The sequence below is a fragment of the Acomys minous genome (assembly GCF_964271855.1).
Source record: "Acomys minous genome assembly, chromosome: 13".
NCBI lineage: Eukaryota > Metazoa > Chordata > Mammalia > Rodentia > Muridae > Acomys > Acomys minous.
Window position 1 is genome coordinate 65019754 of NC_140495.1, and position 24710 is coordinate 65044463.

Below are 24710 nucleotides of genomic sequence, written 5' to 3' on the forward strand. Positions count from 1 at the left end.
CTCACTGAACGCAGGTTTCACTGATTCAGCTAGACTAGCTAGCCAATGACGTCCCGGGATCCTCCTGTCTGCCCATTCCCCCAGCTCTGGGGTTACAAGTGTACCTGACTAGTCCTCACTTTTTTCCATGTGGTCAATAAAAGCTTTTACTAGGGGTGAGGAAACATACAGACAACAAACACTCAGAGACAACAGGGACACACGCACACATGGACACACACACACACAAACACACACACACACAGAGACCTTTTTAAAAGAATTTAATAGATTCATCAAAATCCTCCAACTATTACCCCCGCAGCCTAGCTACTTCTGGAAGTAGAAGCACATTGCCTGGAAAAAAAAGGGGAGGGGGAGTTCGGAGGACCTAGCTTCAGCTTAGACAGTGACCCCCACAAAAACAGCGCCTGCAAAAACGCCCTTCACATCCTGGATGAAGAAAGAGCCAGCCTCGGGATGGACTTAATAATGGCCGCCAGGGTTAATACCAAACCAGCTGTTCTGGACACCGGTAACTAAGAGGCACAGTAACACCAGTCCCTTGAATAGCAGCTTAACGTGGGTGTTCTCAGCCTCCTGAGCAGGAAGAAACATTAACCAGTAACAATGAGTCATTTTTACACATTAAGAGTCCATTAACTCCTGGGGCAAAGTCCCAGGTCTCCAGAAGTACCACAAGACACAGAGAGAGCAGTTCCACCAGAAAATGTGAAGAGTGAATCTTAATTGCGGCCCCCTGGTTCCTGAGTCTCTTGCTTGACTCAACAAATCTCAGAGAGAAGCTAGGGAGGGCAGCTAGGGAGGGCAGACTGCCGTACTGTGCGGTTGGTAAGAACCGGCAGCCGGGATCAGGCTCGTTGGCTCCTAAAGTTAGAGTTAGAACTGAACTGGACCCAGAACATCGCAGTACAATGATGCACATTATTAAAACATGCAATAAGAGGCTTAGTATCGCCGTCTTGCCATGCATCCTAGCACCCAGGCTACAGAAAAATCAAGCTAGGAGCTAAAGGACAGTCTCTTAAAATACAAACAGAAAGAAAAATAGGCGTGGTTAGAGTTTGGGCTTTGCTTTGCTTAAGTACAAAAGAGATGAGAGGTAGGGAAGAAGTCTGCATGGGATTCTAGCATACTGGAGGAGGCATTTTGTGTTTTAACTCATTATTATAAAGTTCTTATGCCTAGAAGATTGTTGCTCATTCCATTGAATACCCAGTCAACTCTTTGTGCATTTCATTTTAGTTAGTTAATTTGGGTTTTTTGTTTTGTTGAGACAGGGTCTCACTATGCAGTCCTGACTGTCCTGTAACTCACTATGTAGACTAGGCTGGCCTCGAACTCACAGAGATCCAACTTGCCTTTGCCTCTCAAGTGCTGGGATAGTGTGTACCACTACACTCAACCACAGTCACTTCTTAGCCTTTTGGGACCATCATAGATTTGGGATAACCAAATTCTAACATGGCCTGATTTGCATTATCTTTCTTCTAGGTGTCTTCAAGGAAATATGGCAGTTTATCACCAAATATCTGAACCTGTTTTCAATGTGTTGTTGTCTGACCAGTTCTTACCCTTAAAGCCAACATACATAAAAGCAAACTACACTTTCTCTGGGCTCCCTATATTTTAAGGGCAACTATCTTATTTAAATGGAGGATAAATACTTCACTTGCTTTTCCAAACACAACTATTTAAAAGCCTAGCTGGACCTGCGTATGACGCTCCTCAAGCATGTCTCTTATAAGTTCACAACACAGGGCTGGAGAGATGGCTCAGCAGTTTAGAGCCCTGGCTGTTTTCCCAGAGGACCCAGGTTCAACTCCCAGCACCCACACGGCAGCTCACAAATATCTGTAACTCCTGTTCTAAGGGATCCAACAACCTCACACGGATACACGTGCAGGTGAAGCACCAATGTACATAAAATATAAATAAATAAATTATTTTTTAAAATTCACAACATCTTTCGAGAGGTGGCTCAGTGGTCAGGAGCGGCTGCTCTTGAAGAGGGCCTGGGTTTGGCTCCCAGCACCCACATAGAGGCTCACAGCCATCTGTGACTCCGGTTCCAGGGGATCCTACACTGTCTTCTGGCTTCTGAAGCCAACAGGCACATACATGGTGCTCACATATACATGCAGGGAAAAAAAACACATACACATTAAAAAAACCCTTTTTAAAAAATTGCAACACATGGATGTGTGCCTTTTAAAATTCAAACTGCCTTATTAATAAACTTCTTTTCTGAAATTCCACACATTTCAAAGAGGTTAATATAAATAAATACACACATACACACACACACACACACACACACACACACACACACACACACACACACTAGGAGCTTTGAAGGCCACCTTCCAAATCAGCCAAGGCCTACCCATTCTGACCCTAACATCACTATTAAACAACAGTATTGATCAACACTGACATTACGACAGAAGAGGCACTGCAGCATTAGTGCAAAAGGATAAAAGCAACCCTGAGTCCCTTGTCCAAAACGTGGAGCAGAATGGTCATGAGTTGAGCTGAGTTAGCAAGTTAATCTCTTCCCAGCTCTTATGAATAACCGATGTGGACTTCAGAGCACACAACACATGCACAAGGGCTTTTAACCTCAGGTGGGCTTTATCAAGTATTTTTTTTAAGCTCTATTTATTTATTATTTATACAATATTCTGTCTGCGTGTGTGCCTGCAGGCCAGAAGAGAACACCAAATCTCATTATAGATGGTTGTGAGCCACCATGTGGTTACTGGGAATTGAACTCAGGACCTTTGGAAGAACAACCAGTGCTCTTAACCTCTGAGCCATCTCTCTAGCCCATGGCAGAGTATATCACAAAACTTTAATCAGAGTCCACTTGAAGTATGATCTGATACCAAATTTTTACTTAATTCATGTTTTTCAGGGAACTATTAAATAAAGGACGGCTGAGTGGGGTGAGTCTCATGATGTCAGGAGTTAGCAAGCTAGAGAACCGTCAGTAACTCAGGCAGCTGACACTCCGTAGTCATACTGCTGTCATTAACGCCTGGCGAGAAGGCTTGCAAACAGGACCAGAAAGCCTGCACGCAGTCTATCTCTGGTCACTCACCTGACAACTGTCAGAGCTGGGATTCAGATCCAAGGTTGTCCGGCTCCAAAACTAGTGCTCACTGACGCCGATAACATACACTCCCGGAACTTCCTCCGACCCCCAAATCTGATCAAGGCAGTTGAATAACCAAGGAGGGTCAGTCCTGTTACCAAGTGCCACTGGTACCATCCGCATTCACAGGAGGTGACAGCCAGCAAGGAGGGCCTTCCTACCTAGGCCAGATACCTCATGTGGCATGTACACAGCCTCTGCAAGGAGAGGGTTCCCTGTTTGCTTTTGTTCAAAACATGAGGTTTTTAATTGGTTTTTTTTTTTTAAAAGAGTTCTGGATTCTAGAACCTACTCCCAAAGACATGAGTTCTCAACTCTACAGACTGGAATCATTTGGAAAAGCTTTCAAAACATAGGAGTTACAATGTCGTCTCTCAGAGATTCTGTTTGACAGGTGCACAGTGGGGCTCCAAGCATCAATGTCAGAATTTCTATGATGACTGTAAAACACAGTCATCGAAAAGTTTTGCCCTAAAAGGTATATAACGGGGGGATAAAGAGAGAAAGACAGACAGAGAGAGAGAGAGAGAGAGAGAGAGAGGAGATTGTATGCACATTCACGCACCCACGCTTATCCAAACACTTAATATCAGCTCTTTTTCCTTGCAAGCATACCAGATAAAGTGTGACGTTCAAAGACAAACAGATTAGTGGCGAAGCAGACAACCACGGAGGGCTCATGTTACCTGCGTGGTATCTTCCATCAGCCCACGAATCTTCTCCACAACATCATTGCGTCGGTGCTGGCGCAAGGCGCTGATGAGCTGGGCTAGGCTGGCCTCAGGGCCACGGATGGTCCAATGCTGCAGAGCTGCATAGGCCCGTTCGTGGTCTGCAGTGTATCCATTGGAGAAGGCAGCCACCTCCCTCTCGCTGGCATTGCAAAGAAACTGATAGATGTCCTTCCACTGGCTTCCCACCTGGGCGGCTACAAGCTTCAAGATGTCAATACCTGTGCCAGGGATGAAAGAAAATAAAAGTAAGTTCATGAGTGTTCTAGAAAGATGCTCTTCTGTTTTGCTTTGTCAGAAAATTGAGTCATCACCCATAAGTACCTGGCATACACAGCCCACCATGTGGACGGCTAGACACCATTATAAACTTTACTTTTAGAGGAGAGATATGGATCAGAGTCCAAGCACTTGCCTAGCATGCACGAGGTGCTGGGTTAGATTGCAGGGTGGGGGTGGAGGGAGGGAGAGAAGAGAAAGAGAGAGAGAGAGAGAGACAGAGAGACAGAGAATAACACGAGCCTTTTAACAACAGGTTAGCTTCCTGCATGCATACCAAAAGAAGGGTTGATCTTAGTGATGTAACAAATCATCCCCCAAGAGCTGCTTTGAAAGGCAAACCAATCAAAACAGTCAATCTTCGTCACTGCTAAATACAACTGCAATAAAATAAACTAGACACCATCCCCTCCACATACACACACAAAGTGGTGACATCACGTCATAGAATTCAGAAAAATAGCAACCACAAATGAAGACTTTAGTGTACTTTACATAGCCTTGGCTAACTAATATGCAAATTCTAGGGCCAGTGTCTTTTCTGTCAACTGATCAGATATCCAACTGTTCCAGTCCAATGGAGTCATTGTTTAAGAGCATCTAACTAGGAGGCTAGAGAATTGATTCAGCAGTTAAGAATTCAGAGTGCTCTTGCAGAGGACCAGTTCCAGTACCCATGTCCAGTGGCTTACAACCATCTTAACTTCAGATCCAGGGGATCTTATACCTTCTGCTCTTTGAGGGTGCACACACACACACACACACACATACAGAGAGAGAGAGAGAGAGAGAGAGAGAGAGAGAGAGAGAGAGAGAGAGAGAGAGAGAGAGAGAAGAGAGAGGGAATTAAAAGTAATATAGCTTGTTCAGTGGGACACATCAGTACACGTCTGTAATCCCTGAACTAGGCAGCTAGAGGCAGAAGAATCAGTTTGAAGACAGCTTAGGATGCATGGTTGCATGGTGAGACCTTGTCTCAAAAAGAAGACAAAGAAAAAAAGAGCATCTATCATCTCAGATGTCCCTATGTTCAATGAGCAATTTTCTGCTCTATTAGTCAGTCTTCTCTGTTGATGTGAACAGTTATAATGCAGACAATGGTCCAAATGACAGCATCAAACTAACAGTAGTTATTAGCTTCCAGGTATTGTGTTAAGGCACTTAGCCCATGCAACCTCTCATAGGACATTAACATTCCTGCTGCACACCAAGGAGAAGGAGGACGAGGAAGAGGAGGAAGAAGAGGAAAACATCAGAAAAGCTAGGCTACATGACCCCAGTATTGCAAAGGTAGATGGTTGGGACTTGAACCTACTTAACAAGTTGGACATAAGAACTCTCAGAGAAGTGACTACCATTAAATATGTAAATACATGCTGCCTTCCAGGACAGAGACAAGGTTTTTGAGTAAATAATCAAGGCTGGTTGATAAGATATCTTTACCTTACCCCAAGATTTACTATTCACTAGTCCCTCTCAGGCACAGGATATAATTAATCCAGGACTCTCCATAGATGCTTAAAAACACTGACATGCCCAACCTTTAATCTGATGCCTTTCCAGTCTGGACTGCCACTTATCACATATGTCATCCATACCTTCCAGTTTGAGGTACAAGACAAAACTAGCATGAATTCCTTCTTTCTTCACAACTGAACAGAGGGCTCGTTGTTACTGTTGTCAACAGACCACACACATAGCTATTTCAGCCCAAGACAACAATTCCTTAGGAACATCTAACGTAACAGGTCATGACCGAGCATGCCTGCAACCCTAGTACTTGGGAGGCAGTATGGCGCGTCCTCAGTACAGACATTTTCTCTTCTTTAAGTTTAGAACTGCTACCTTTTCACTTAAAGGAAGGAACTTCATGACTTCCTTTTGAGTTATCTGAATGGCCAGCCTTGTTTACTTCAGCACTGCAAGACCACTGCTAAGTGAAATAATGACCTTAACCTGTTAACCAAGACAGCTAGCCACCATGTGGCCATGGTGTTAACCAAGACACCATGTGATCAGAAAGCGGGTAGTATACACAGTGTGAACACCCTGGGCAGAGGGTAACTTCTGGGCAGAAGGAACTAGGTGCTAGGAGACTTTATCACATGTCTATGAACAGAATGTGAGTGTCAATAAGCAGAGGATTATTCTACGGTCATTATGCTATCGGTCACTTGTCAACTCTACGAACATGTGTGTTCATCCTGAAATCTGATGGATCTAGGGTGAAATTAAATCTCTGGATCCACACACTTAGATAAGCACCTGGCAGAAGCCTCTGTCATGCAAGGGTTTCTGGTGTCTCCTGCTTGCTTCTTCTGTTTGCAATTGCAAGTTGGTTTTGCTTAGATTTATGGGCTGTGTTTTATGTCAATAGGAGTGTGAGTGATTCCCCTACACCAGAACTGTTAGTGGCAGGGATGTTTTAAAAATTGCTCTTTGTTACTTATTTCTTTTTAAATAAGGTCAGGTTTCTAAGTGAAGTTTAGGGAGGAAGAAAAGAATAATAATAAGAATTAATCATCATCATTTTTAAAATCCAATTTTTGATGCAAATGTTTATGAAATGAGCTAGCAAATTCTGACTAAGAACAATAGTAACTACAGCAATCTCTCTGACAGTGGAGGGCATGGCAGTTGGCTCCTCAGCATGAGGTCTCACCCTGCCACTCAGTTCCACATACGTAGATGTGTTGGGAGACCATGTATACATACAGTCTAGGTGAGCCCCTAAAACCTCCTTCTAAAACAAAAGCTTCTAATAGGAGGCTCCTGTCTCAGGTACTAAAAACTAGAATGCTACACAAAAAAATTTATCTATCAGTGCATTTCACACACACACACACACACACACACACACACACACACACACAGAGAGAGAGAGAGAGAGAGAGAGAGAGACAGAGACAGAGACAGAGACAGAGACAGAGACAGAGACACAGAGACACCCAGACACAGAGACACAGAGATTGCTACAAATTGAGCAAATTGAGATACTGCTGTCCACCTCACGGTGAGCCACAGGCAGCTGCTTTTCAGTTTTCCCAGCAACACTTCGCCAAATGTACAGCTTTTGATCTCAAGCAAACAAGTGTCCTTCATAAAAGAAAAACCCCAAGGCCTATTTAAAACCTCTGCAGGTAACCCTGAAGAAACAAGCTGGCTCTTTGTGGTTAACGTGGTAGGCTCACCCAAACACCAAAAGGCTTGTTAGTCCCTGACTCTTAATTTAGGTCAATTTGACTAAGGCCCACAGTGTCTTACATGAAAACATGGGTGCTTTTGCTTACAAGTAGGACCACTGTTCCCATCCTTAGGATGCCCATGACAGTGTGGCTTTGGGCAAACCACTAACTGTCATGTCCATTTCCTCAGCTTACAATGGATCGCTCACTGTCACCCCTGGCAATGAGAAGGTCAACATTTTCTATGGAGTTAATTTATTTTAAAAATTAGCTACATGGTTTTCAATGCGTCTTATATGCTGAGCATGGGAACTTGAGCCTCAGGGCATTTCTCATGCAAATACACACCCTTTGCAGAGTAATTACAGAGTCTAAAAGCCTTAAGAATGGTCCCTCATCCAACACTCGGTATTTTTTTTAAAGTCACAAAAATAAAGAGAAAGGAAATGGGGACGGGGAGGTGGGGAGAGCGCAAAGAAATGAAAAGAAAAACACAAAAGGCTGGGTCCGATGAGGTCTGCCTTCAACTCAAATGAACTTCAAACTAAATTTAAAACCTCCTAGTTGAGTTTCGGATTGCCCTCCTCCTCGGTGAGGCGTCCCCATTGTGAATGGTGGAGTCCACTCCAGAAGCTCACCTGTGCCAGCAGCGTTCTTTGACACTGCAATCTCCCATGCTGGAGTTGATAATTCAAAGATAGAGTAGACAGTGGCTCTCCCAGGAGACAATAGCCTTCCAGCATATTGTCACAAAATCCCATGGAGAAAAACAGTGTGAACTAGTGCCTGGTTCACCAAGCCATCACCACCAGGAAAAAGAAAGACTTATGGAATGCCTCATAGGTGTCTAAGGAGCGGCCACTGTGTCGGGTGTTTATTAACAAGAAAGTGAATTAATACCAAGGAAACCCAAAGCTGTCAGACTTTGAAAGCGTTAGGGAACTGGGCTCGGTGGCCCTCCTATAATTCCAGCTCTTAGAATGTCAAGAGGGGGTCCCTGGAACAACAGACTGGCTGAATTGAAGAGAGACCCTGCCTCAGTGGGTAAGGGGGAAGGATGACAGAGGAAGATTCCCCATATCCACCATGGCCTCCAGAGTCATGCACAGACAAGTGAACGCTCACATGGACAGGGAAGCACATCAGACACACACACACACACACACACACACACACACACACACACACACGCACACACATGCACGCATACTCGAGGAGAGAAAGGATTAAAAAGAAGTAATACAGGCCAGGTGTGGTGGCGCACGCCTTTAATCATAGTTCTTGGGAGGCAGAGGCAGGCAGATGACTATGAGTTCAAGGCCCTCCTGGTTTACAAAGTGAGTCTAGGACAGCCAAGGCCACACAGAGAAATCCTGTCTCGGAAGAAGAAGAAGAAGAAGAAGAAGAAGAAGAAGAAGAAGAAGAAGAAGAAGAAGAAGAAGAAGAAGAAGAAGAAGAAATAGAACTACAGAAAAAGCATTAGGAATGATAAGGCAAATTGCAAAGAATGAGCAATGTGCTTAGAAAGTCTTCAAAGATGGTTTCTGGTTCCTATTTCCTTATTACTTTATCTTATTATTCCTTTCAAAATGTATTCAAAGCATATAAACATCAAACACACACAGTCACCCTTTGTATAAGTGACTTCTGTGTCTGTGAGTTTAAACAATTGTACATAAGAAAGAAAGAAAGAAAGAAAGAAAGAAAGAAAGAAAGAAAGAAAGAAAGAAAGAAAGAGGGCCTCGTTTAATTCTTCTGGTTTCTTTGCTGTTTTGTTTTGTTTTGTTGTCTTGAGAACAGGCCTCATGTGGCCCAAGCTGGCCTCAAACTCCCATGAGCCTGAGGCTGGGGAGCTGGAGAGATGGCTCAGCCATTCCAAGAACACACTGCTTTTGCCAAGGACAGGGTTTGGTTCTCAGCACCACGTCTGACAGCTCACCTCTGCCTGTAATTACAGCTCAGGGGGCCCCACTCTTCTGGCCTCCTCAATCAACTGCACATACGTGCAGGTTCCCACACATAAACATACACACATACCTAATTTCAAAACTAAAATTATCTTTGAAGAAGAAGAAGAAGAAGAAGAAGAAGAGGAGGAGGAGGAGGAGGAGGAGGAGGAGGAGGAGGAGGAGGAGGAGAAGAAGAAGAAGAAGAAGAAGAAGAAGAAGAAGAAGAAGAAGAAGAAGAAGAAGAAGAAGAAGAAGAAGAAGAAGAAGAAGACCGAGGGGCTGGAGAGATGGCTCAGTGGCTAAAAGCACTGTCTGCTCTTCCAGAGGTCCTGAGTTCAATTCCCAGTAACCACATGGTAGCTCACAACCATCTATGAGACCTGGTGCCCTCTTCTGGCCTGCAGGTGCACATGAATATAGAGGACTCATATACATAAAATAAATTTTAAAAAGGAATTAAAAAAAAAAGAAGAAGAAGAGGAGATGCTCCCTCAAAAAAAAATGTTTAAAGGTTTCCTTAAATTTGTGATTGTTGCCCTGTGTCTAGCTCCAAAAATTATGGGTGTGCACCTCCACGCCCATCTTCTACATGTTTTTTTTTAATCTTCATGTGTACTAGACACGTCTGGGCATTTATGATGATGACTGTTCTGAATAGTACAGTAGGAAAGCAATTTACAAAGTATTCATGTTGTGTAATGTAATATAAGTAACCCAGAGAGAGGATTTAAGGTATCCAGGAGGGTGTGTGGCGATTATATGCAAGTACTGTGCCATCTTATATAAGGGACTTTAGTGCCTTCAGACTTTGGCACACATAAACATTCCTCAGGACAGTCTCCCATGCATACCGAGAGACCACGGTACATAAACAGCCTCGAGTACCACTCTCCCAAAAGACTGATATCAAAAGACTGATATATGTATCACATATGTGTATGAATGCTGAAAGATCACCGTACAGATGACACCTATGTGTTTGTGGACACTGAGAAACCACTGTAACATGAGTTAGATATGTGAATATGAATACCTGTGTTGGCTAATTTTATCTCACCTTGACACAAGCTAGAGTCACTTGGAAAGAGGGAACTTCAATTGAGAAAAATGCCTCCACCAGACTGGCCTACGGGCAAAACCCATGGGGGCATTTTCTTGACTGGTGATTGGTGTAGGACTCACTGTGGGCACTGACTCACTGGGCAACTGGTCCTGGTGCTCTAAGAGCGCAGGCTGAGCATCCCATAAGGAGCAAGCCGCAAAGCAGCATTCCTGTGTGGCTCTGCTTCCATTCCTGCCTCCAGGTTTCTTCCCTGCCTGAGTTCCTTCCCTTATTTCTCTCACTGATGGAGCATGACCTGAGAGTCATAAGCTGAACAAACCCTTTCCTTCCCAAGTTACTTTTGGTCTTGGTGTTTTATCACAGCAAGAGAAAACCTAACTCAGACAAGACAGAAAGAGTACTGTACTTATGACATACAGAGGTGCATGGAAACTCTGAAAACATGTATTGAAAGCATTTCATAGCATTAGTAGCGTGTCAAGCTCAGTAGAGAGGTTGGGACCATTCCAAGGCCACTCAGCTAATTAAGAGTGCATCTGCTGTCATTAATTGGGAGTGTGACACAGCAGAGGAATGGGATGCGTCCCTCTAACTCTCTTCTTCATTGAGCAGGACCATCTGGTGTTGATGGAAGCACACTGCAGGCTGGCCATGAACGGGTGCTTCTTCCTGGACTATTAGTATTCACCATGCTGGTGTTAGGACAGTTTGCTCCGAGGCTACCCAGTTTATTTCTTTTCTTCAAAATTAAACCTTAACCACAGCAGAGGTTTCTACAATCTCTACACTGGCAAACGTATCTGAGGCTTTGAGAACTTGGTAGTCTTTGTCAAGTGACTCCTCAAACACTATTGCAGTAAGAAAACTACTCTGGGTACAAATGAGTGCACCAGGATCCCATCACAAGTTGATCTGTAGAAATACCTAGTGGGGGCTGGAGAGATGGCTCAGCAGTTACGAGCACTGCCTGCTCTTCCAAAGGTCATGCGGTCGATTCCCAGCAACCACATAGTGGCTCACAACCATCCATAATGAGATCTGGTGCCCTTTTCAGGCATTAAAAAAAAAAGTGTATAATGCAGGTAGAGCACTGTATATGTAATAAATATTAAAAAAAAAAAAAAAAGAAAAGAAAGCCCAGCGTGGTGGCACACACCTTTAATCCCAGCACTCGGGAGGCAGAGGCAGGCGGATCGCTGTGAGTTCGAGGCCAGCCTGGTCTACAAAGCGAGTCCAGGACAGCCAAGGCTAACACAGAGAGACCCTGTCTTGAAAAACCAAAAAAAAAAAAAAAAAAGAAAAGAAAAGAAAAGAAAAAAATAGCTAGTGGGGTGCATATGGCCATGGGCCATACAGCTATGTAAAGAGCTGATAGCTAGACACATACACATAGCAACCTCATATTGACAGGTATGTTAGTGAAGAATATAAAAAGGACAATGAACAATCCCACTCTGGTCATCAGTTTATATATGAGATGACAGTAAAGGAAACAGAGGTCATTTCTTAGCGCACCTCTGTCCAAGTAAAGTTCTGAATCCTCAAATAGAAATAGACTGATCTGCTTCATTCAACTTAATGGAAGGCCTATTCTCCTTTTACTTACACTGAAAATTAACAAGACCCTCAACCCACTAATGGCCTGGTACAGAGACACTGGAACCCAGTATTACTTTTTTTTTGTATGCTGCCAGGTACTGGAGTTCTAGAAACTGACTAACATTCTCCTGACTGGCCTGGACCTTTCTGTCTAAACTAAGACAGCTCCAACTATCAGCTCTCCTCCCGCCTCTGCCTCCCAGGCACTAGACTTAGAAGCTCAAACCACTACACCTGGCTCTATGATCAACAGTTCTAAGGAGGTTGTTGAGGGAATCAAATCATATGAGCCAGAGGCGCATCTTCCAGAAACTGCCTAGGAAGGCAAGTTTCAAACTCCTGCATCATGCCCTGGGCAAAAAACAACCTCAATAATGTCAGTATCTACCTCTTGTCAGGTAGGAAAGATAAGAAGACTCAGGGTATGGAATATGAAATGCTTATTTCAGCTCCTTGGCACTACGGTAGCATGCCTTCCTCTGCCTGCCTCAGGTGCGGATTGACAAGGGACTCTGGGAGAGTGGACACAAGACACTCAGTGTTCAACACTGGGTGACAGGCTATCAATGGATTTATGCTGTTCATGCTTCATGAACCTCAATACTACATGTCTGGGGAAGTCATGTCCAAACTCATCCACAGAAAGGTAAATGGAAGGGGAAGTGCCATTGCCACAACCCTACCACGTTCAGGGAATCATGGCAGTGTTCACTGGGCTCTTCCAAGGGTGGTGAGACTGTGCCAGTCCACAGCAAGAAAACCTAAGAATAGAGGCATGGAGTGCTCAATGGTTATCATGGTGGAAATGGTAATTCTCCAGAGCAAGCTAGAGCCATGAGTTAGATATTATATGAGAATGCTGGTAGCCTCAGTCAACTTGACACAAACCTAGATTTATCTAGGAAGAGGGGATCTTAACCCAGGAATTAGCTTTATCAAGTTAACCTGTAGGCAAGTCTGTGGAGGATGTTTTCTCAATTAATTATTCATGGAGGAGGGGGAATTGCCACAACTGGGCAGGTGGTCCTAGGATTTATAAGAGGGGAGGGGAGGGCTGAAGACATGGCTCAGTGGTTAAAAGCACTGGTTACTCTTCCAGAGGACCCAGGTTCGATTCCCAGCACCCACATGGTGGCTCACAGCCACCCGTAGCTCTGGCTCCAGGGGACCTGACGTCTTTTTCTAACCTCTGTAGGCAACAGGCACCCACATGGTACACAGACATACATATAGACAAAGCACTCATGAGAATAAAATAAATTAAATCTTGCTAGGCTGTGGTGGCGCACACCTTTAATCCCAGCACTCAGGAGGCAGAGGCAGGTGGATCTCTGAGTTCAAGGCCAGCCTGGTCTACAACAGTGAGTTCCAGGACAGCTAGAGCTACACAGAGAAACCTTGTCTTGAAAAAAACAAAGACAAAATAGCAGGCTGAGCAAACCACAGGGTCAACGCACCAAGCAACATTCTGCCATGGCCTCTGTTTCAGCTCTTGCCTTGATTCCCAGATCCAACTTCCTCCGATGATGGATTATAAGATGCAAAATGAAATAATCCCTTCTCTTCCTGAGTTGGTTTTTTTGATGATGATGTTTTATCACAGCAGCAGAACAAACTAGAACACACTAGGTGACCAGCCTGGGAAGCCTCATTGTTTAGAACAGGGGTTCTCAACCTGTAGACGGAGACCCCTTTGAGGTTGAATGACCCTTTCCCTGAGGTTGCATATCAGATACTTACATTTTGATCTGTAACGGTAGCCAAATGACGGTTATGAAGTAGCAATAGAAAAATGATTCTACAGATGGGATCACCACAACATGAGGAAGTACATTAAAGGGTTGCAGCATTAGGGAGGTTAAGAACCACTGCCTTAGAAGCTCGCTGTCAGCTTGTCAGCTTCAATGTGGAAAAATAAATAAATAAAAATAAAAAGGTTCCTTCTGTCTTCATAAACCCCTGACCTCTGACCTTTCCGTTGGAAGAAGGGTTAAGGGCGCTTTCGTCCTTGGAGTCAAATGTCTGAAATAACTGTCACCAGGAAGAACCTATGTGGAAACCTTACTTGGGAAGAGAGGTATGAAAGACGGAAGTCATGAGTCAGAAGAAACAAAGGCTGGCTGTAACCACGCAACAGACACGGTGCTCTAGGTGTCCTGGCTAGTCTTTGTCACCTTGACACATGCTGGAGTCACCTAGGATCTCCACGGTAGGGAGACTGTGCACGTACAAAACTAGATACAAGGGTGAAACCCGAGGATGTGGAGGTCAGAGAGGAAGGAGGCACCAAGCGAGGAGACCGGGAAGAAGCAGCCAGCAACACACGGGGAGAACAGGGAGTCCATGGAGGGCTCAAAGTCTCATGGAAAAGGGACGCACATGCCAAATGCTGCTGCAAGCCAAGGGGAGGAAGGCTGAGAACTGCACTAGGGCGGTGTGGTCAGACTGCACGGACCAACAGTGTGCAGTTTTATCACTCTGACTATCCAAATGCATGTGAAAAGCCACGCCTTTCCATGGCTTAGTCGCATCAATCATGGGTTTTCGTTCCTTCTTACTCATATGGTTCTCATTCACTAGAGTCTCAGATTTGATCAAATACAACCTGTTATGATAGCTGGAGGTAATTGCTTTTAACTTACAAGCTTGAACCTACCCCTCGGCCCAAGTCTGATGAAATCCACAAACCAGATACACTGAATTCTGTACATTGGCTGTAGTGTTACCAAACCAATAGTTTATGAAGAACCATCAGCACAATTTCAGAAAGCCTTTCTCCTTTGTAAAACGTGTGTGGATGTCATACCTGACCAGACTAATTTAAGGGCGCACCATAGGGACTTTTTTTTCCCCCTTCTTCTTTCATTTGTATTTGGATCCCTTGTATGGGAAAATGCTAACTTGGTTTTCACTATCTGAAACAGGTTACATTGGAAGACAGCTGGGTAAAGTCTTGAAAATAGTATTGTAATAGGAAATTTATTTTCCCTAAGGACTGTAGGCAGAACGCACAGCTGGCTGGCTAATCCAGAGAACATAGCTGCCTCATATGTACTCCCTCCTGGGGATGCAGTGCGGTAGGGGGTGGGGGTGGGGTCCTCTGGCCACTTGGTCACACGGTCACTCCATGTGCTTGCTACTGAATGCTCAAGGCCTTAGCTGTAAGAGGCCTTGCTCCTACCGCACTTCTGTGTGCTTCAAAGTCTTCTGATGCTTTCGGGGAGACGGACCAGTTGGTAAATGCTTGCACTGCAAAGAATAAGGACGCGATTTCATCCCAGAATGCCCATGGTAGTGGCGTTGGGGTGGAATCCAAGTATGGGGGCAAACAGTGCTCTTATAATCCTAGCACTAGGGGAGTGGAAAGATGCATACCCCTGGGGTTCACTGGCCGGCTAGCCTAGCCTACTGGCCACCTCCAGGCCAATGGGGAGAGCATGGTGGCACACACCTTAAATCTCAGCACTCGAGAGGCAGAGGCAAGGGAATCTCTGAGTTCAAGGTCTGTAGAGAGAGTCCCAGGACAGCCAAGGCTACACAGAGGAACTTTGTTTCGAAAAAAAAAAAAATGGATATTGAGGGAAGGGGGCAAGGTGGATGATGCTTGAGGGATGAAATCTGAGGTGGTACTCTGGTCTCTATGTACACACAAACACACACACACACACACACACACACAATCATGCACATAGGCAGGCAGGATCGCACCCACGCATGCACATAGTAAGTGTGATAAAATCTAATATCTTAACAGGTTAAACGCACAGGAGAAGCTGAGGTTACTGAGGTTATATAGCTCAGAGGTAGAGCGCTTGCCTAACATGTGCAAGCCTTGGGTTCTAGCTCTACAACAGCAATAAGTAAAAAGAGAGGAGAGGGGGCACAGGGGATAGAGAGGGCTGGGTGGGGGGGATGGAGGGGGGAAGGGTGTGGACCTGAGAGTGTTAAAACAGGACTGTGCTATCTGCAGGGAAATGGCATTCCGGAGAGCAAATGTGTCTCAGGTGGTGAGGTGGGGGTCTGTGGTGGAGGCCAACCCATCCGGTCACCCTGTATAATGGCTGCAGCGCGGTGGCAGCCCAGGGCTGGAGTGGCAGGACGAGCCAGCTCCTAAATGGAATAATCTGCTCCCTTTCAGCTAGGCCTCCTGGTGTTTACACTCCAAGTCTACTTCCCAAAGGAAATCTGGGCTGACTGACAGGATGACCGTCTGGGATTCTGGGTCAAGGAGTCTCTGACAAGGCACGGTGAGGAATGCTCATGAGTGCTGCTGATGGTGGTCAGACAACAGCGTCAAGCCGCACAGGCAAGTGAGCTGGATCTGCAGGGCAGGACGCTGGTCATCTCAGACACTACAAACAGTGTCTCAGTTTCTCAAATAGCCCTGGAAACTGGTCAACCACTATCTGCCTTTTTTTTTTCTTTTCTTTTCTTTTCTTTTTAATTTTCCACTCCAATCACTTCACAGAAAGTCAGGAAATTGGAGCAGAGTCTAAGAGAAAAAAAAACTCATTGTTAATGATAAACTATGGGTGTTTTCCTTCCGAGCAAGCTGGGCTTTGCTAAGGGAAATACAGTTGCCTTGACTGAGCATGTTTTAAGATATCAACTCTAGGGAGTTGTAGGGCAGCTTGGTGGTAGAGCACTTGCCTAGCCATCATGGGCAAGAAGACCCTTCAATCCCTAGCACTGAGAATAATATGGATAATAATAATCACTATAAGAACAGAAGTGTTAAGTGTCAGTTAATAGGTAGGAAACTATCTGGGGTGACCCTGAGTCTTCGGTTTAAAACCTGGCATTGCCGCTTTCTAGCTATGAGGCTTGGAGGGGCGGTTAGCTCAGTGGTAGAGAGCACTGTGCCTTGGGTTAGAAAAAGAAAAGCCGGGCGTGGTGGCACACGCCTCTAATCCCAGCTCTCGGGAGGCAGCGGCAGGTCGATCGCTGTGAGTTTGAGGCCAGCCTGGTCTACAAAGCAAGTCCAGGACAGCCAAGATAACATAGAGAAACCCTGTCTCAAAAAACAAAAAACAAAAAAAAAAGAAAGAAAGAAAAGAAAAGAAAATGATAGCCAGGGGTGTATGCACTATATCCCAGCGCTCAGGAGAATCATGACGTCAAGTCTAGCCCTGGGATAGATAAGGAGTTTAAGGTCCTCCTGGGACCATGCAGCGAAAAATGAAGTAAGCAATGAACGCGTAATGGTAGCAGGTAGGAAATCTTTGCCAAAAATTGTCAGGATTTGGAAGCACCAGGGTGTGTGTGTGTGTGTGTGTGTGTGTGTGTGTGTGTGTGTGTGTGTGTGTGTGTGTGTTGTGTGTGTCCATCTGTCTGTCTGTCCGTCTGTCTGTCTGTCTGTTTCGAGAGAGACTTAACTGGGGAGAGAAGATCTGCCCTACAGGTGAGTGTATTACCCCACAGGTTGTGGCCCCAGGCTGAATTAAGTCAGGAAAGGAGGAGATGCACCTGTATCTCTCTGTTTTCTGGCTGCATACAGACACGTGACCAGCCACCTCACGCTCCTGCCACCAAAGGCTCCCTGCTGGGGTGGACTGTAACCCTCACGCTATGAGGGAAGCTAAACCTCTCTTCTCTTTCTCACGCTGCCTCTGACAGATGTTTAGTCACAGCAGTAAGAACGGTAGCTAGTAACCCCTTTTTATAAACTTTCTGTTATTAGGGGCCAGGGAGAGAGAGCTTTGTGGGTAAAGGTGTCAATCCTCAACAGGTAACATAGTTTGAGCCCCCTGGGACGCAGATGGTGGAAGGAGAGAACTGACCTCCACTAGTTATCCTTTGACCTCCACACGTGCATGAAACATTCCCATCTCTCTCTCTATCCCCCCCCCCTCTTTCTCTCATTAAAATAAAAAGAAAAATCTATTTGAGTAGACAGTCTTCAAGTCTGCACCCTGAAGTCACCTTTGGATCACTATTGGCAAACATCCCATAACCTCACTCTGAAGCAAACTGGAAGGGAGTAGCACTGGCTTAGCTCTCCAGTTCCTAATACGTGATAGTCTCTACTTCTGCACACTGCACGTTGTAGATTTATTAACGTGGATGATGAAATGTTTCCTTAAAGTGCTCCTGAGTCCTGGGTTCATTATTTCCCTGACACACCCAGGGCACACCTGTCACCTAACCATTGCTATCTCTGAGAAACATTGACATGTGAAACACAAACACAGTCGCAAGCCAGAATGGCACTGCCTTGGAAATCAATGCCACAATTGGAACAGATCTACCACTCCCCCTAGAAGGAAGAAGAAACCATCCAGACCTGCACTTCCTTGACAGTCCTCACGCTGGGGCAGGCTTGAAGACAGAACCACACTTGGGGACCAAAGGAAACCTTTAAGCCAGTGAATGAGGCTGAGAAAAGCCATTTGTCTTTCCACACCAGGTAAGGTGGGATGGCGTCATGTTTTCATCTGCTTAGGCAGTGAGGTTGAGAAAGGGATAGAATGGAAGAAATGACAAATGTTATCTCCAACATTTCGAGACTGAAGCCATAGCTTGGTTCAGCAGCACTGCCTAAACCTTTTAAATATGAACACTAAGTAAATTAAGCCTATGCGACACTGCTGCTGCCCTAAGCCAATTTTACATGCCACTGGGGCATAAACATCATGCAAACAAGAGGACTGGCCACCCAGCCAGCCAGTTTACGCTTTAACTTTAGTTTTTGAGTTTCGACTATATATGGAAGGAATTTGGTTGTAAGTTGGGGCTCTTTGTTTTCTGAGACAGGATCTCACCCTGTAGCCAGGGTTGTTGGCCTGGAACTTACTATATAGCCAAAGCTGGCTTCAAACTCACAGACTCTTCTCCTGCCTCAGCTTCTAGAAGCTAGGATTGCAGGCATGAGCCAACAGACCCTCAGCTCCTGTTTCAGCTCTTTGTATTATCACCGAGGATGGGTGTTGGTCTAATGTGTTTTGATGCTAATTAATAAAAGGTCATATCACACCTGGGCAAAGGCAAATGAGAAAGGCGTGGTTAAGGTTCCAGGCATGGGGGGGGAGGGGGTGCAGAGAGAGAGAATCTTGGGAAGGAGAGAGACCCGAGGAGAGAAGAAGGAAGACCACCATGGGTGAGGTGGAGGAGAAGCCCATGGCTGGTGTGGAGGGAGGGTTTGGCCCAGATGAACAACATTAGCAAGTATTTGGGATTATGGATGGGAGGGAGCTTGATAGAAAGTATTAGAAGCAGATGGCATGGAATTGGGGCAGGGATCCCATACTTGCCCCACTATGGGAAGTAGTTTAAATGATTACTATCTGCCCTGCCCCCAGGTTAACTAAGGCTATTTTAAAATATAACAGGTGCCTGTGTCTTTGCTATCGGGTTAAAAAAAATACTACTATAATAATAATTATAGGCTTAATAATAAACATTATTAGGCAATACTGATAATTTAACAACAACAAGTGATACTTGACGTGGGGCAATTATTAGGCAATACTGATAATTTAACAACAACAGATGGGATTTTAAGAAAGAAGGGGGGGAGCATTTACAGTTATTTGAACCTTCATGATTTGGGTAAGTAAAATCAAGTCTCTCAACACTCTTCCTTTTGTTTCCCCATAGGAACCAAGCTAGAGTTGCCCCTTCTACTCCTCCCTCCTAGAAGAAGAGGTGTCCATGCCTGCCTGTGCCTGGAGCTGCCCCTTCTCCCGCACGCCTAGCTTGTACCATCACCCTAGCAAGAGTTCCACTCTCACTACCAGTACAGGCAACTGGAACAAAGGTCTTTGCCTCCAGCCTCTGAAAGGGTTAGAATCAGGCTAGCCAGGCAACGATCTAACTTTCTATTCCAGCTCCTTTTATAGTGGACAATTAGACTTTCTGGTACTTTTTTTTTTTTTATAGCCAAAGTTCCTTGGGCAAATATTTTCTCCCCCTGTAGACATTGCTCATGCTACACATAACTCATTAAATTTGGCCTGTAAGAATTTCTAATTGGGTTAAAAACACTGGGTCTCTGTCCTGACCTCAGCTCTCCATGAATGTCTCAGTGCAGCTCATGCCATTGTCTTTGTTGGGAACAGGGAGCCAAGCTAGTGGACCTATTAATATTACGAGTGATCTCATTCAGTCCACAAGAGGAAGGCCAAGAAAGAGGAGCCACGCCCACAACACAGGTGAGAAACCAAGGAGAGGCTCAGGCACAGCACAGATGTTGAATCCTCGGTAAGGTTGACTCACGGTCTCTTCTGTCACTCACTGCACCATGCTGCTTCCTGGGGACCAAGGGTTCACTATTCCTACTTTACAAGTCTTGAGTTGTCTGTGTGTGTGTGTGTGTGTGTGTGTGTGTGTGTGTGTGTGAATGTGCACATACGTGTGTCATCTTCACATGGGTTCTGGGATGTGAAGCACCATGGATGTGTCTTTTAACATAAATATTGTGACTGTGACATCCCACAACTGCCCATTCCCACTACAGGGCCCTAGAAAGGCAGACAGGTAGGGAAAATGGCTGTAATAGTATAGTTGCAATGCTCTGCCTTCCAACTGTCTGTCCACATCTCAACTCCCCTTCTCCATAAAGGGCAGGAGTGAGAAGCAATGTATCACATTACCAGCTGAGGTCCAAGGGTGGGCGCCTGAGTGCCAGTCCAGCCCTGCTACCAACTGGGTATGAACTCAGGGCACTGAATCATCCTATGTCTCTCTTCCTGATAGGCACCATAAAAATTCTCCTGAGTATTAAATAAGAACCCACAGATAAATTTCACAGTGCAGAGGAAGTGTTTTTTTTTTTTATACAAATGAACTATGCTTTTTCTTTCTCTTCCCCAACTGGCAGCAGCAATAAAATGTTTTTCTAAACGGGGCTAAGGAATGGTTCAGTAAGTAAATTGACTGTTTTACATGCATGATGAGCATGTGGGTTTGATGCCTTAGAAGCCAGGTCAGTGGTGAGCCTCTGTAATCCTGGGGCTCTATGGAGACATGGGAGGAAGAGAGGGGAGTATCTCTAGAAGTTTGCAGATCGGCTTGGCGGGCATATGCAGCAAGGAGCAAGAGATCCTGTGTCCAAACAGGGTGGAAGGTGAGGTCTGACATTAGAGGCTGTCCTCTGACCTTCACACACACACACACACACACACACACACACACACACACACACACACACACACTTGTACATATAGAGATAAGGGTGAGGAAGGAGAGAAGAAATGAGGGGGAAAGGAAGAGAGAAAAGAAGGAAGGAGGATAGAAAGGAAGGAAGGAAAGAAGGAAGGAAGGGAGGGAGGGAGGAAGGAAGGAAGAAAGAAAGGAAGGAAGGAAAGAAGTCTTATAGATTTTCCCTAGACAAGAGAATGCCAAGAGAAACTGAGTCAGGAGCAGTCAAGGGGCGCCCCATTCTCTGAGGGTCAGGCTGTTGGGGTGAAAGAAAAGGAGAATTGCAGAGGATTAGGACTGCCTTTGCTCTTCAAGACAGAGGTGGGAAGGTTTTGCATATGTCACAAGAGTTTAACAAATTTAAGTTTCTTCCCCCTTAGGACCAAGGCCACGACACTGATTTCATAGCTATTGGCCTTTGTCTCCCACAACCTGGAATCATCCAGCTGAGGTGTTCAGCAAAAGACACCAGCTCCCTCCTTTGCCTAATTATTACCCATGTACCATCACCACCCTCACTGAGGCAATCTCGGAAGAGGTCAAAGAGTTCTCCTAGTCGGGGCAGGCCATCTATCTGTTTTCCTCACCCTCATCTACTTCATGGCCACCGCTGATGACCAACGAATGCCTTTCCTCCCTCAGCCTGCCTCAGCCTCCAGGATCTTCAAAAGTGAATTTGCAAATCACAGTGTTTCCTGTACCAATGAGCAAAATCATGCCATCCTTTGATTAGAAAGAAAATGTGGACAATATACAGAAGTCAGGAGACAGGACTTACTCCTCTGACTGCAGCATGACATCTTGAGCAAATCACATCCTTGTGCCCAGTTCCATCAACTGTATAATGTGAAAACTGGACTACAGGAGTTCTCTCCCCTCCCTCCTCCCCCTCCCTCTTCCTTCCTTTTCCTCCCCCGCCCACCACCCCGCTCCCCGACCCTTCACCTCTGTGATCTCATCACTTCGAGGTTTTCCAAAAACAAAACAAAAACACTCTTCATGTTACCAAGGCCCTGTAAAGCCCTAGTCTACTAAGACAATGCCTCAATCTTAGTGTTCAAACACACATAGTTAAATGAAAACGTCAGATGAAAAACAACTTAAAGGGGCGGGTCCTACAGATCTGAAACTACAGGATCTCCATGACACAGGGCAACAATAGGATGGGACTCTGTGAGGAGTCCTAGTGAGGTTCCAGTATTGATAGAGCAACAGAAGCCAGAGGCCTCGTAGCAGACCAATGGGTCATTGCAATGAACATTTGCAAGCAAAAAAAAAGTGTGGACAGATAGGTATACTGTGGGCCATACTATGGCATGCTACAGCTTCTACAACAAGATTTTTTTTTCTCTGTTGGGGAGGAGGTTGCAAGGGTAGAGGGTGAGTATGAAGGAGACAGGGAGATGAGTGGGATTGGGGCACATGATATGAACTTCATAAAGAACCAATAAAAGGTTTAAAAAGTTAATAATCAGATCTCACTTCGGCAGCACATATACTAAAATTGGAACGATACAGAGAAGATTAGCATGGCCCCTGCGCAAAGATGACATGCAAATTCGTGAAGAGTTCCATATTTTTTTCCCCGAAATTTGTGGACAAATGGATTGAGCTAGAAATGATCATAATGAGTGAGTTAACCCAGAAGCAGAAAGACTCAAATGGTATATACTCACTTATATCTGCATAGTAGCCCATGGAAACTGGGACAGAGGGGAGGACATCCTATTGGGACTCTAGATGAGAGAAGCATGGGAGAATATCAAGGTAGAAGGATCCAGAGAGTCCTAGAAGCCTACAAGTAGAACATTATGATAGGCAGATTTGGGCACAGGGGTCCCGCTCAAACTAAGGCACCAGCCAAGGACAATACAGGCGGTAAACTTTAAACCCCTACCCAGATCTAGACAATGGACAGAACATTCTCCACAGTTGAGTCGAGAGTGGGATATGACTTTCTCACGTACTCTGGTGCCTCATATTTGACCATGTCCCCTGGAGGGGGAGACTTGGTGGCACTCAGAGGAAGGACAGCAGGTTACCAAGAAGAGACTTGATACCCTATGAACATATACAGGGGGAGGTAATCCCCCGCAGGAACAGTCATAGGGGAGGGGAATAAGGGGAAAATGGGAGGGAGGGAAGAATGGGAGGATACAAGGGATGGGATAACCATTGAGATGTAACAAGAATAAATTAATAAAAAAAAAAAAAGAAAAAAGTTAATATTATCAATCTTTTTTTTTTAATCCCAATGTTTTCTTTACCGATTCTTTAAATGTGAAGCTGGCTACAAATGCCCCCCCTCACATTTCCCCTGTTGCCTGAGACTCGGCCACCATGATGCACCTGGGGACACCTACTTCCTGTATTGCCCATACTCATCGTTCAGCCGGAGCAGGCTGGCTATTCGGGCTCTACTCAGGAACACACATACAGTTAACAATTACTCCCAGAAGAGAGGAGTGCAGCGAGAGGCAGAGCAAAGAGGGAGGAGAGTGTAACCAAGGCAGAGAGTAATCTCCGCTAGCCTAACATCGCTTGCTTCATTTGTCCCTGAGGAAAGCCATGGTTGTCATGGCTAAAGATGTCCCCGACGGACAAGAGCTTTACATCGATCCCTGGAGAGTCACCTTCTTTAAGGTACTTACCCCACAGACAAAACCAGGCTGTGCCATGGCCTTTCTGCACCTGAAGTAACTCATTTCTGGAACTTGAGCTTTCTACCTCTGTATGAGTGACAGTTGTTCCACCTAGGACCACTTTGGATTATCCTATGGAACTTAAGAGCTAGCTACATTCACACTAATCAGCCGCGGGTTAGAATATATACAATTTAAAGAGGCTTCAGGTTAGCCTAAACCTTATTTGTGAATACCAAGCAGGAATTAGGGAAGGGGGGTTGGGGGAGGGGGTTGGCATGTCCATCCCCCGTCCTGTTCTTTATAAATACACAGAAACTGCCCATCTCCTCTCAGCTGACATGTGTGATAAGAAAGCTTCCAGAAGCTTAGGTGATGTAGCCGGGGCTCCGCCATGACACCAAGGCCTCTCTTAAACATTCAAGGTCAGAACCCAATGACAGCCTTGGTCAATCATGGAAACTTCCTATAGCATTCAAAAATAATGTGTCCTAGAATCTACAAACAATTGGCATATCCAACCCACCTTAACAGCCTTCCGCCTGAGGGCTGGAGAGACGGCTCTGTGGTTAAGAGGACACGCTGCTCTTGCAGAGGGACCGGAGTTTGGTTCCCAGCACACACACACACACACACACACACACACACACACACACACACACACACTGAATGGTCCACAAATGCCTGTAACTTCAGCTCTAGGAAATCCAACACCCTTTCCTGGTCTAATGTACATATTCCTGCATGAATGTGCATATGTCCCTACACGGATTCACATAGTTCAAAATGAAATAAATCGTGAAAACAAAAATCTTTGCTTAATTCCCTAACACAACATCATGATAAGCCAATAGGGACAAACTCAGCGTTTCAATGGCTTTAAATTTAAGCAATCTCACCTTACAACCCTGAAAGAATTAGTAGATTCATCTCTGGGTGTTCGAGGCCACTGCTATCCTGCAGAATG

At 45.2% G+C, this 24710-nt stretch overlaps 1 protein-coding gene across 1 annotated transcript in view; it reads right to left on the reverse strand.

The window, feature by feature from the left end:
* Nucleotides 1–24710, reverse strand: part of TNFRSF21 (TNF receptor superfamily member 21) — a 77169-nt gene that overhangs the window by 21044 nt on the left and 31415 nt on the right. The window contains exon 4 of the mRNA XM_084753312.1: nucleotides 3844–4109. Coding sequence (XP_084609438.1) covers nucleotides 3844–4109 — 266 coding nt within the window. The remainder of the gene's footprint in view (nucleotides 1–3843; nucleotides 4110–24710) is intronic.